The sequence below is a fragment of the Abramis brama genome (assembly GCF_963993115.1).
Source record: "Abramis brama genome assembly, chromosome: 4".
Lineage (NCBI taxonomy): Eukaryota > Metazoa > Chordata > Actinopteri > Cypriniformes > Leuciscidae > Abramis > Abramis brama.
The window spans coordinates 1,878,114-1,892,500 of NC_139966.1; the positions used below are offsets into that span (position 1 = coordinate 1,878,114).

The following is a 14,387-nucleotide window of genomic DNA, read 5'->3' on the forward strand; positions in this document are numbered from 1 at the left end:
TCTAGACAGTTTTAGTCCTTCTTCAGCACTAATAAGAAAGATAAGTGCAGACATTTACCTATAGGCTATATATTGATCTGCAAATAAGCAAACTTTTTATTTCATTAGCAAAACAATTATTTGATAATTAATTAATTGATAACAGAATTATTTGATAATAATTTATTAATTGTATTATTTATTAACAAGTTCCCTATATTTTCAGTTTCCCTCAGTCGTTGCCTCAAATACATGAATTTACTCAATGGCATTCTATGCTGAGGAACACACACACACACACACACACACACAGTACTGTATATAGAATATAAAAGCTAATCTGAGGTTAGTTATGGCAAGGCACTTGAGTGCAGGGTTTCTTTCTGAAGTTGATTTCTTACAGAACACACTCACAAAACCAACATTTACATGTATTTGTTAAAATTGTATTTTCATAATACTACTTCTATTAATAACATTAGTAAATAAGGAAGGTCACAAATCAATGTAGTTTTGTATGACTGTTCATTAGTTACTTAGTTATTTTTCTTGAACCTTAATTAGTAGTTATACCATGGTCTGGGTGAATACTCGATTCTGATTGGCTGCAGGGTGTCCATTAGAAAGTGATAATGTACACCTAGGAAAGGCGTCCCGTCAGTTTGCCTGATGGCAGTTATAAATGATTGCGCTGGCTCAAACTCACTGACCAACTGCTGCGGTCGGGTCGCTGTGGTTGCTTGGCAACGCCTGTATACGGGAGATATTAAATAGTGCGCACGACTTAATAAATAAAAACCCTCACGATTTTTACTCTAAAACACATTAAAGTATTATTAATTGATTAAATATTTCTTTCTTTCGTAAGTGACCATGGTATAAGCGGGTTAATGCCCTTCGAGGTGTCCATTATCAGGTTTTAATGGACTTCAGCGGAGGCAACCGCTGCGCGTCGGACGGTTCATGCCTCGCCGTCGCCTAATAGTAGTTCTTCAGGAGGTATGACAGAATTCATTAGTTATTGATTAACTAACTGTTACTTCACACAATCATAAAATTATATTACATACTGATTAGTTAACACATCTTCCTTAGTTGTTATCAGTAGTGAAGAAGTAGTTAATGAAGAATTACCTACTAGTTCTTCAATAATTCCTTATTAGTTATGCAGTAAGAAACCGTATTCTGAAGTGTTACCGTGATACCTAGCAGAGATTGTTGTGTTGTGATTGTAATACTAGGATGTACATGAAGACTTGAATGAATATACTAAGCTTTTCCTTTAGTAGGCATCATGCTAACAGCATTTGGGCTTGCTGGTAAATAGGACTGGGGACCCATTTGTATTACACATGCCAGTTTTAGTCAGTACTGGAACTCCTCATTTCATTCCTTCCTCTTGCTGTCAAAGACTGGTACACACCATATAAAGTCCCTTTCAAGTCGACACCAGTCTGTATCATTCCTAATCTGCACCGACGCACAGCGGACTCTCCCCTCCACAGACGCACCTTGTGGAGGCTCTCGGTCTGTTTTCTGCTCCACCCCATGGCCTGCTGAGTGAGCATATTCACTCTCCCTGATTAAAAACATAAATCTGCATGCGTGACTGGATCAATTTACATGGGAAAGACCATTGCAGTTAGACACAACAATTACTTTAGTGCAAGAACAGGAAAATTACATGTTAGAAGTCAGAGACACCTCATCACAGCGTATGGCTTGCGTATGTCATACCTGCCTTTGTCATGTGCTTTGTGACAAGAGCTGCCCTGGAGTTTCTTATTTTGCATCACAAAGGGAATAAACTCTATCTGCAACCCTGTTTTAAATAAATAAACTGTCCCGACACTTTAGTTATACCTTGAAATGTGCGATGGGGTTTCAAACTTAATTCATTTTAGTGGTCTTTTACATTTTCATTGTTTATTTTTTAATTGAAAGCAATACTGTATTGAAAGTCTTTTTCTGATTTGTTCGATCTGTTTTGATAAATGTCTTCTGCACACGGCAGATTACGCAATAGAGAATAAACTGACACTTTGCAAAGTCTGTGACTGTAGCGCCTCTTAGTGGTGAGAGGCTGCAAATACACACCCGCAGTTTATCGCCGCGGGAACGGCCACTTGTGTCCCCTCTTCATCTATACTGGACAATGATTTTACTGACGTCTCCTTACTCGCCCTGAACCGCCACATGATCCACTGTGCCTGTGAAGTCAGATATCACTCGCCTTAACAAATAGAAAACACAAAAGACACACAAACATAAGCAGCAGACAATGCTGTGGTTTTGATACTGGCATTAATGCCTGTGTAATATGAACATACCCCCGTGATTTTATGAAGCGATAATGTTTGTGATTGCCATCGCTACACACTGCCAACATGTCTGGGTGACACGCTGGACAATGAAAGTCCTTTACTTCACACATCACCTCTTCTGTTTCTCTGCTGCCACATTAACCTCAACTGAGCCAAGAGTGTCCCTCGACTCTTGAAGACGCGTTTCTGAAAATACATAAATAACTGTTAAACAACCCTTCGATTGAGTGAAGGCACAATAGATAAAAATACTTAATACTGAATGGTACGACAATAATTATGACTTCAAATCTGACTTTGACCAAGCCACACACTACAGTGTCCATTCAGTGTTGGTTTAATGTACAGTATATGGACTTGCTCATGGTATCACGAACCATGTAGACCAGGTTGAAATGAAGAGTTGGAGTGTCTATCACTTCCCAAACTAGGCAATAACTAATGCTGGGTACACACCAAAAGATAATCGGGCTGATTTTGGGCCGATTTCCCCCCTTCCGACAATCCTAGCTGTGTCCCGATTATCTTGATGGTTCAACAGATTATTTTATCAGATTTCCCCTTGGTGTGAGGTGTGTTAAGAGCGTCCTAACCTGCTCGGAAGAACGGCGGAGCCGCTCCGATCGCGAATCGTAAATATTCAACATGTTTAATATTTACGATCAGAAATCCTGATGTGTGTGTGGGGGGGGGGGGGGGGGAGACCGAGGACAAACGCGCGCACGTTCTGGAGATTATCATGTGAAACAAAACAATATCCAATCAGAAAGTGAGATGATGGAAGACACGGTCATTCTCACACACACACACAAACTTGCAGGAAGCTGAGTGTTAAGATTTAATATTCATAAGTGTAAATTTGGAGGAAACAAGCCTTTGTTTTTCATTTTAACCCTAAAACCGAATTCTGGACAAATGTGGGCAAAATAATTTTGATTTATTTTTAAAAAATACTTCCCTTGATCTGAGCGGTACAAGACTTGGCTAATTTTCCTAAGTTTGCCTCCTGAACACACACAATTTTTTTTTGACTCAATTCTACAATGTTAAGTGGGTGAAAAAAACAAACTCCTTAATCTTGTATTTGGGTCAAAAATGGGCACCCATAGAAATGAATGGGAAAAACTGTAATTTAGAGCATTCTTCTTGTTTTTTTGTAAAAATAAATCAATAGATCCAATACAATGCATATCTAACATACACACAAATGAAGGGCTGATCCTGTACAACATTCTCATCATGGCAAAAACTCACACTCAAAAAAAATAAGCATAATTTACATAGAAAATATGGTACTTTTTGAAGTAAATAAATTCAAAAATACCCCCATATTAAAAAAACACACCATAAATGGATAGACAAAATTTTATCGAAGACAGTGATATAACATTTATAATAAATAAAAAATAGGATCACATCTGAGTCCTCTGTGCCCACATTTGTCCACAATTACAGAATTAAGGGCTATAAAGTGAATACGGTTTGAGGGCTACGAGCAGAAATTTTACAATACCTAAACACAATATTGGGTTTGAAAAATAAGAAAGCTGCAAAGTGCGTTTCAATCCGTAAACATTTTAATTTTTTTGTTTAACTTTTAAGTTTGTCACTGTTTATGTATATGTCTTTTTATGTTTGTTTATCGGCTTTACTCTTTGTACCCCCCCGACTGTAATTGTAATTCTTAAAATCAATTAAAAAAAAAGATTTAAAAAAAGAGGGATTAAATAACTTTTTCTAAAGAGACAATAAATCCAATAAAGAATAAATAAAGACAATAAAGAATGAATATATTTCTGTATAAAAGGTTATATATAGGCTAATGGTGGGTACAATGGGGTTTTTTTCACGTGAATTTTATGTGAAAATCATTCCAAACACTATCGCAATTTCTTCCTGCATATCGTCCGCCGTGCTTATCCTGAAGTCTCGCGTGATTTTGAAAGAATTCCTGTGTTCACAGTCGAGACTCTGGTTGAAAAACTCCTCCTTTCATTAGAATTTCTGCATCGTTAAGGAAAGCAGAGCGATCAGGGAAGTAATCTTCAGCCTGAACTCCAGGTAGGCCTTTAGTTTCTTTCCTCAGCTTTATATACTGTTGCCTGATCTTCATTATGTGATGAAAGATAAGAGCAATCAGAAATGTTAGGATCTGTCACTGTCATTATCTGAGACTAAACTTTAAGGCTTTTCCGATCGCGTTTAAAAATAAAACAATCGCGTTGTTCATTTTAGATGCAGAAGCAATAGCGTTGTAACCAGCCGCTAAAGCACATTCCTCTACACTGAGTTTACACACGATCCTAATGCCATGTGGCCATGTTAGACCGCACTACTCGTAACACCAGCCGTGCTCCCGGCAGAAGAAGGACAGCGGGAGCAAACTCCCACAACTCCCTCTCTAAGGAAAACTGCTCCCCCACACCACATAATACACTAAACACACAGACACACACTACAGACCAGTGAGAAATCAGACTCAGCACACGCTTCTCCCTCGCTCCGCTAACGCTCGCACGCGCACGGAGAGATACGCTTTAACACGAAGGCCAGGAATCCCCAACACTTGCTGATATATCTGCATATCCCGAGCCTAACTCGAGCGCTAACAGCACCATTCCCACATTCACACCAGGACACGTCTTGAAGACGCGCAGATGTGTAGACACTCGTCCCTATATTCTTCAGAGACTGCACTCTAGTACTGAACTACTACAGAACAATCAGGACAAATAACCCCCCCGATCGGTTCCTTCAAACGCGCTGCATGACCCATCAGCCACTGCTCTGATCACCGCCGCTGAACACTCCTGTCTTCCGGACGACAGCTTACGCATCGACGCTCTGTGTGACGGCGTTTCATCATCTGCTGTCCTCGCTGGTAATGCCTTGTGTCTTCTTGCTGATGACAACTGTTCTCTGAGAGAATTTAACACGCATATCTTTCAGCATTTTGAACTACCGGCGTGGAAATGTCAGAGCACGTCACGTGACGATTCTGAACGAATCACGTTGGCAGAAATTGGCATCAGCCAATGAGATTGTGCTTGCTGATAAACAGGAAATGACCATATTTGGATCCGACAGGATTGTACAGGTGAGAGAGAGCTTTCCAGCGGTGTGTGTGATGACGGCTCCAGACAGCGATCGCGGAGCGGCGGGAGGATTTACAACGCCAACTCTTGATGAATTTATGAGAAATCTACACACTCAAACAGACACAGTGTAGAAAAATAAAGACCTGAATGTGTATTTCTGACTTCTTTTTTAGCACAAGTCTGTACGAGACTTGAAATCTCAAAATTGACCAGTGAAAAACCCGATGTTTTTGCCCGCCGCGTCTCGCCTGGAAGGGACCAGCGGGATATAAACTAATGCAGATAGATGGCAACGACTGGACACTGGGGTCATTTGGGTCAGGTTTACGTGTGTTTGTGTCACATTGCTTTAACACTGGGACCCAGTGTCTCCAATCTCCACCTCCTCCCTCTCCTCTTTAACACACGCCATCTCTACACCCTCAGCCCAGGAGCGCCTCTGTGTGTGCGGACACTACAAACACAGTCACAGAGGGTTTAAAATCAGACAATTAAAATAAATAATTACAGAAGCACTGGTAAGGTGAATCTGAGCTTAGTATTTGGCTATATTAGCCTACACTTGATAACCCCATTACAACAGTGCCTTTACAGTTATTCACATCATAAATACACTCGCCTGTAGGTTTACAATTATAAATAAGGCACGTCTAATGTCCAACAGCAAATATTTCAGCATATAATGTACTTTATTATGTCTTTCAATTCAAACACAGTTACAATAATTATGCAAATATACAGTTCCTTTAAAGACATCATATTTCCCCCCAATAATTATTCCTTATATGTCCTTCTGCTTTTTTCCTTTGGTGATAATACCCACCAACACATAAACAACACATAATTAGAAGAACAATAACCAATAAGTACATAGTTAGACACTTTTACATATGAAAAAAGTAAAAAAAAAAAAAAATATATATATATATATATATATTAATAAATATTAATAAAAATTAAACATTCACATAATTATATCAAACTCTTATAATGACACATAATTACTAATAAGTTATTCAAGTAATATTATTTAAATATCAAATAATAACAACATTAAATAAGTCAATAAATAAAATAACAAATAACTAGAATTAAAATGGAGGGAGGGTTATATATATAAAAAAGTAATTTATGAAATATGTATTTGTATGTAATATTCTTTGATTTCAGAGTTGCCCATATCTCTTCAGAGTGTATAGTTAGCTCTTGATGTGGTGTTCTCCTCTCCATGGCGTACTGTATAAACTAAACCTAGCCAATCATTTAAAACTGCGGATTACTGCTTTCTCCACCAGTCTAAACAAATATAACTCATCTTTATTAAATAGATTAAACAAAACTATATTTTGTATCTTTATTATATTTGGTTTCTTGAAAAAGTTCTTCCCTGAATTACTTTTGGTTTAATTTTACAAACTATAAAATATATGAGTGCAATGAGCTTCGCCGCAAATTATCCAACATCCTTAATATAAATTATTATAGTTAGAAGATATTTCTGGTGTTATAAAATAATTGTAATTATATTAATATTAATTCTCCAAGCAAGATGTGTATTTTAGTCAGAATGATTGCGCTGCTGTTTCTGAGATGTACAGATGGAGAACACACACCTGTGAACTGCGAGTTTTGCACTGAGGAAAACACCATGTCTCAAACGCATAAACAACACAAACACATATAAACATGAACACACGCTGAAACATGTATATAAACACATATGAACACACGCTGTGTGCTGTGGTGGATATCGACCTGGGGGCTGTTCCATAAACCAAGATTAGAGGATAAGCCAGGCTTATTTCGGTTAGTCAGGCTTATTTTTGGTGGATTCGGTTTCATAAAGCAAACTTAAAATAGTTCAAACTCAGTTACTCTGGCAACTTATGCTGGGAAACTAGCCTGGTCCAGGGCAGGCTAACTGTCAGGCTAAGCCTCAGCTGTTACACAGATCCTCTAACACTGACCGACAAGAACACAATGATATTACCACTGACACTCTCTCATACCATTATTGGACTTTATCAACCACTATTAGTCCAAACATAAATACACAGTATACAGAAAATCAACTTAAATAAGGCTACAATGATAAATTAGACAATATAGACATATGAATACATTTCTCTCTGGTTTGTTTGGCAGCTATATATATATATATATTATGTACTTTATTATGTCTTTCAATTCAAACACATTTAACACAATTATACAAATGGACAGTTCCTTTAAAGACATCATATTTTCCCCCAATAAATATTCCTTATTTTTCCTTCTACTTTTTTTCTTTTGTGATAATACCCACCGACACACATGATTAGAACAATAACCAAGAAGTACATAGACACTTTTACATATGATTTAATGGGGAAAAGACAAAAAACAATAAATAAATATTAATAAAAATGTAACATTCACATATTTATATCAAACTCTTATAATGACACATAATTCCTAATAGTTATTCAAGTAATATTATTTGAATATCAAATATTCAATATAAAATAAGCAAATAAATAAAATAACAAATAACTAGCCTAGAAATAAAAGGGAGGGAGGGTTATATAAAAATGTAGTTAATGTAGGCTAATATATATTCCTTTATTTTATGGAATATTCTTTGATTTTAGAGTTGCGCATATCTTTTCAAAATGTATACATTTGCTCTTAATTTCATGTTATCCTCTTCATAATGTTAAGTACATTAAGAATATATTATATTATATGTATAATATATAAAAAATACATTCTAGAAACTAAATCTAACCACTCATTTAAAACTGGGGATTCTTGCTTTATCCAAAAAATTATTGCATTAAAAGCTGTAATTCTCAGCATTCTAAATAAATATACATCATATGTATTAAGTAGCAGGTCCTATACCCAAAACTATATTTTGTATCTTTATATATTTAGTTTCTTAAAAAAAAAAAAAAATTCCCTTAATTAGGCTACTTCTGTTCAATTTTTTTTTATTAGAAGTATAAAATATATGAGTGTAATGAGCTAGAAGTTCACTGCAACTTATCCAACATCCTAAAGATACATTATTATAATTAGAAGATATTTCTGGTGTTATAAAATATGGCATATTAATTTGCCAAGCAAATGTGTATTTTAGTCAGAATTATTGCGCTCCTATTTGGCGCGCATGCGCGCAGCAGCGCTCATTCAATATGAAGATTAGCAGTAAAATGGATACATTTGCACGACTTTTTAACATTTACAGATGGAGAATATAACTGTAAAATGTAAGTTTTACACTGAGGGGAAAAAAACATGTCACAAATCGCATAAAACAGCACAAAATATACGCTGTTTGATGGTGGATCGATTTGATCCACGATCGACCTCTAGGGCTGCTTCAGAAACGCGTGCACACGCAATTATCTAGACTAGATAAACCTGGATCAAATTAGTGAGATTGCGTGAACTTCAATTACCTTTTATGGAACCACTTTAGCCCCAACTTATTTGTTAGGCTCATTCAAGTCCGGTTTTGGAGTTTAATCCCCGCTTTTCTAAGCGTCTTTTATGGAACAACCCCCTGATCCGCGATCGACCTCTAGGGCTGCTTTAACAACGCGTGCACGCGATTATCCAGACTAGATACACCTGGAGCAAACTAGTGGGATTGCGTGAACTCAAATCAGGTGTTGGAGGAGTTAAATCCCTTTATGGAACAGGTTCAGTTTCTCCATGACTCTGTTATATTGTTTACCGTAAGCTGAGACGCGCTCAACATGTGCAGGCAGCTTTACTCACACAATAACACGAGCATTAGCCTCAGATACAGCACTGCAGTGTTACATCTAGTGATGCCTTTTACACCGTTTCTGGAAACTATGACACACAGAGAACGCTCTGTCTCGACTAAAACACTGTAAACAAGTAAAAACACCAACCTTTCTTCACTCTGAAGGGAGGCGCAGCCTTATGACGTCACATACCAGGGCAAAATAAAAGTCCTCCTTCTTCCTCTCTCCCATAAATGTGGGATTTTTAACCACCCACCCTTCCTCACTTTATAAATGAGCTTAAAACTCCTGCTTCATCCCTCAGCACTCTCTCAGATGAAAAGAGCTATTACAGTAGACATTTTATCAACGAGATAAGTGCCTTGCAGCCGAACTATAGCCCTTATGTTGTGATTTATTTTTATTCCTTTTTTCGGTTCAATTTATTTATTTTATTTCTTAACTTTTATTTTTGGGATTTTCTAAATCAAACTACTGTCAAGTTGTTGTTGTTGTTTTTTACAAATATGTGTGCCTTTTGGGTGCCTCATGATCTTGTTTAATCATGCGAAGTGTAGTAATCTCACAATATCTCACAGCACCAGCTATGATGAATGCCCTAAAGTGCACAATACAATAACATAAAACTAAGTTTCATTGGAGGAAAATGTCTCAAACTCTTGAGCCATTTGTGCAAATGATTTATAATATGATACAAAACGGAGCAACATGTCCAGAGACCTCAGACAGTCTGTATAATCCAGCACGGGGGCTAATTACTGCAGCGGACACACACACACATCTCTATTAAACATCGGCCTACCTGTGTGAGTGTGTAAAGAGCGGGCCGGCATGTGTGAGGAAACTCCTGCCAGGGCTCCTGCCAGCACACGGGATAAGAGCGCTGAGGGCCGACTGTTGAGGAGCACCAACAACCACACCGTGACGTCACTGTGGCGCTCGAAATGTATGGAAGGCGAACGGGGTCAAAAGTCAGGCGCAGCCTGATGACATCACACACCCAGACCAAAATAAAAGTCCTGTTCACATGATGATGTTTTTCTTTTGCATCCAAAATATTAATAACTGGCAATGAGAGAGTGTGAGATTCTGTCTAATAGGCAAAACTGTAATGTTTGGGTGCAGAAACCATTTATACCAGATATATTACAGTATTAATAAGCAAATAGCTAATGTTGTTAACAAGTTAAATATACATGTTAAAATAGTGTATGAATATATAAAGAAAAGTTTATCTTATGTGTCATTGTGGGATTGGCAATATGACCAGAATCATAGTTCAAGATTAGACATCTGATCAATAACAGCAGGTCTGTAACTCAGTTCTGTTCAGGAGGAGGTTTATTTAGAGTAAACTGGATTATATTACAGTAATTGATCAAGTGTTTACAGTATGATCAGTTTCTACAGAGAATCACGAGATCCTTCATTCACACACTCATTGATCAACAAACTGTGATATTGATTCATTGTCTTGAATATGTGTCTTATTTTCAGAGCAATAGAGACAGAATAAAAGAGAGAGAAAACAAAGATAATAATAAACAGATAAAGATCAGTCCAGAACCCCCACTAACAGGTTTAGTGCAGTACACACTATATTACAGCAGACGCGTCTTTAATAACACACACACACACACACACACACACACACACACACACACACACACACACACACACACAGCAGAGGAATCATGTTTAATAACACACACACACACACACACACACACACACACACACACACACACACACACACACACACAACCCACAGCAGAGGAATCATGTTTAATAACACACACACACACACACACACACACACACACACACACATAACCCACAGCAGAGGAATCATGTTTAATAACACACACACACACACAGCAGAGGAATCATGTTTAATAACACACACACACACACACACACACACACATAACCCACAGCAGAGGAATCATGTTTAATAACACACACACACACACACACACACACACACACACACACAGCAGAGGAATCATGTTTAATAACACACACACACACACACACACACACACAGCAGAGGAATCATGTTTAATAACACACACACACACACACACACACACACACACACACACAACCCACAGCAGAGGAATCATGTTTAATAACACACACACACACACACACACACACACACACACACACACACACACACACACACATAACCCACAGCAGAGGAATCATGTTTAATAACACACACACACACACACACACAGCAGAGGAATCATGTTTAATAACACACACACACACACACACACACACACACACACACACACACACACACACACACACACACACACACACACACACACAACCCACAGCAGAGGAATCATGTTTAATAACACACACAACCCACAGCAGAGGAATCATGTTTAATAACACACACACACACACACACACACACATATAACCCACAGCAGAGGAATCATGTTTAATAACACACACACAACCCACAGCAGAGGAAATCATGTTTAATAACACACACACACACACACACACACACACATAACCCACAGCAGAGGAATCATGTTTAATAACACACACACACACACACACACACACACACACACACACACACACACACATAACCCACAGCAGAGGAATCATGTTTAATAACACACACACACACACACACACACAGCCATGTTTATGTGATTTGTGAGGACATTCCATAGGCGTAATGGTTTTTATACTGTACAAACTGTATATTCTATCCCCCTACACTGCCCCTATCCCTAAACCTGCCCATCACAGGAAACATTCTGCGTTTTTACATTTAAAAAAAACACTGCTTAGTATGTTTTTAAAGCCATTTGAAAAATGAGGACACCCAAAATGTCCTCATAAGTCACGTATTTTCCAGAGTGTCCTCATTTGCAGGTGTGTTATCATAAAAATGTCCTCAGTTGTCATGAAAACAAACTCACACACACACAGCAGAGGAATCATGTTTAATAACACACACACACACACACACACACACACACACACACACACACACACACACACACACACACAGCAGAGGAATCATGTTTAATAACACACACACACACACACACACACAGATGGAGAAGTTGAGATGAATCATCTCTGAATGTGTTAAACTGAGTTTAGAGCTGAAAGTCTAGTGTTGCTCGTATCATCCAGACATGTTTCAGTGAGTATAATAACACACACACACACACACACACACACACACACACGTTTCAGTGAGTCTCATTGTGTCTCATATTTCCTCTCTCTCTTCTCTGTGTGTGTGTGTGTGTGTGTGTGTGTGTGTGTGTGTTTCTCTTTATTTCACTGACAGAAGTTCAGCTGTTATTAATGTGATGAAGAGGCAATAAGAGACTCTAGAGCATCATCTCACTGTCACTGGTTTATCATGAGCTCAAAGCATTATGGGTAGAGGCTCTCATCAGGCTATTCTCACTCATCAACACAGTCTCACTGATGATCCAGGACCAACAGTAAACCCAGGATAGAGTGTGTGTGTGAATGTGGTCTGGACTGAGTGTATGTGCCTTAGTGTGTTTCTGTCAGAGACGCTGTAGAAGGACAGAGTTCCTGCACTGTGATCCACACACACTCCTGTTCTACACACTCCTGTTCTGCTGATGGGCTTTACAGGGAGTTCAGTCTCTATGTCATTGTGTCTGAATGAGTATCTGGAGGAATAGCAGATCAAACACCAGGACTGATCATTAGATCCAAACACACACTCCTTACCCGATCCCTTCCTGCTGATGCTCTTATATGACACTGATATAAACACACTCCCACTGCACTCAATCTCCCAGTAACAGCGTCCACACACACTCTCTCTACACAACACCTGAGGCCACACATCAAATCTGTCTGGATGATCAGGATACGGCTGGAGTGTGTGAGTGTTAGTAATCACTCTGTTCTCCTCAGACAGACGGAGTTCTTTATTCACTGTGTTCAGATCCAGAGTGAGGCGATGAAGAGAGTCTGATGGAGAGAAAACACACATCAGTGAATTACAGAAACTCTCTATCTCGAGTCTTCATTTCAGATCTGACTCGCTCATTCAGGATTGTGTGTCTGTGTGTGTGTGTCTGTGTGTGTGTGTGTGTGTGTGTGTATTCACTGTGTTCGGATCCAGAGTGAGGCGATGAGGATCTGATGGAGAGAAAACACACATCAGTGAATTACAGAAACTCTCTATCTCGAGTCTTCATTTCAGATCTGACTCGTTCATTCAGGATTGTGTGTGTGTGTGTGTGTGTGTGTGTGTGAGAGTGACTCGTTCATTTAGGATTGTGAGCAACCAATGATAATAAAGCACTAAAGAAATATCATTCTGTCACAGCTTTTGTCCTGAATGAGGCTCTGACTGAACCATCACCATGGTTACCACACAGAAAACATAGCACTCTCAAAGGTGCCGTGTGTGTGTGTGTGAGTGAGAGAGTGCGTGCGAGTTTCCGTGTCTGTGTGAGTGTGTGTGAGAGAGAGTGTGTGAGTATGTGCGAATGTGTAAGAGTGTGTGTGTGTGCACATGAGTGTGTGTGTGTATTTGAGTGTGAGTGTGTATGAGGGAGTGTGTGTACGTGTATGTGTGCGTGTGTGTGTGTGTGTGTGTGTGTGTGTAAAAGTGTGTTTGAGTGTGAATGTGCACGTGTATGAGTGTGTAAGTGTTTGTGAATGAGTGTGTGTGCGTGCAAGAGTGTGTGAGTGAGTGTTTGTTTGTTTGAGCGTGTGTGTGAGAGACAGAGAGAGAGCGAGTGTTTGTATGTGTGCACAAGCGTGTGAGTGTCCGTGTGTGTCTGCGAGTGTGTGCGTGCAGGTGTGTATGTGCAGGTGTGTATGTGTGTTTGCGAGTGTCCATGTCTGTGTCATGTCTGAGAGTATAAGTGTGCGTGTGTCCGTGTGTTTGTGTGAGAGTGCGTGCAAGTGAGTGTGTGTGTGTGTATTTATGTGTGAGCGAGCGTGCGTGTGTGTTTGTATGAGAGTGTGTGCGAGTTTCCGTCTCTGTATGAGTGTGTGATAGTGTGTATGTTAGTGTGTGTGTTTGTGTGAGAGAGTGTGTGTGAGAGAGTGTATGTGAGTGTGTGTGTGTGCAAGTGTGTGTGTGTGTGAATGTCCATATGTGTGTGCAAGTGTGTGTGCATGTGTGTGAGAGATTGTGAGTGTGCATGTGTGTGTGAGAGAGTGAGTGAGTGAGTGAGAGTGACTGA

The 14,387-nt window shown here is 39.0% G+C and overlaps 1 protein-coding gene and 1 long non-coding RNA gene across 2 annotated transcripts in view; both read right to left on the reverse strand.

Annotated features, from left to right (window-relative positions):
* Nucleotides 1–203: 203 nt before the first annotated feature.
* On the reverse strand, nt 204–9,355 carry LOC311081579. Its single transcript, XR_014605931.1, has 3 exons — nt 9,307–9,355; nt 2,310–2,489; nt 204–2,212 (listed from the first exon to the last, which is right to left on the reverse strand). It is a non-coding gene; the product is annotated as an uncharacterized lncRNA (long non-coding RNA).
* Nucleotides 9,356–12,825: 3,470 nt separating this feature from the next.
* LOC311081450 (NACHT, LRR and PYD domains-containing protein 3-like) overlaps nt 12,826–14,387 on the reverse strand; it is a gene marked incomplete at its 3' end in the record, with an annotated part of 83,939 nt that continues 82,377 nt past the window's right edge. Inside the window, exons 9-10 of the mRNA XM_084111987.1 lie at nt 13,012–13,158; nt 12,826–12,851 (exon numbers count right to left, since the gene is read on the reverse strand). Coding sequence (XP_083968113.1) covers nt 12,826–12,851; nt 13,012–13,158 — 173 coding nt within the window. The remainder of the gene's footprint in view (nt 12,852–13,011; nt 13,159–14,387) is intronic.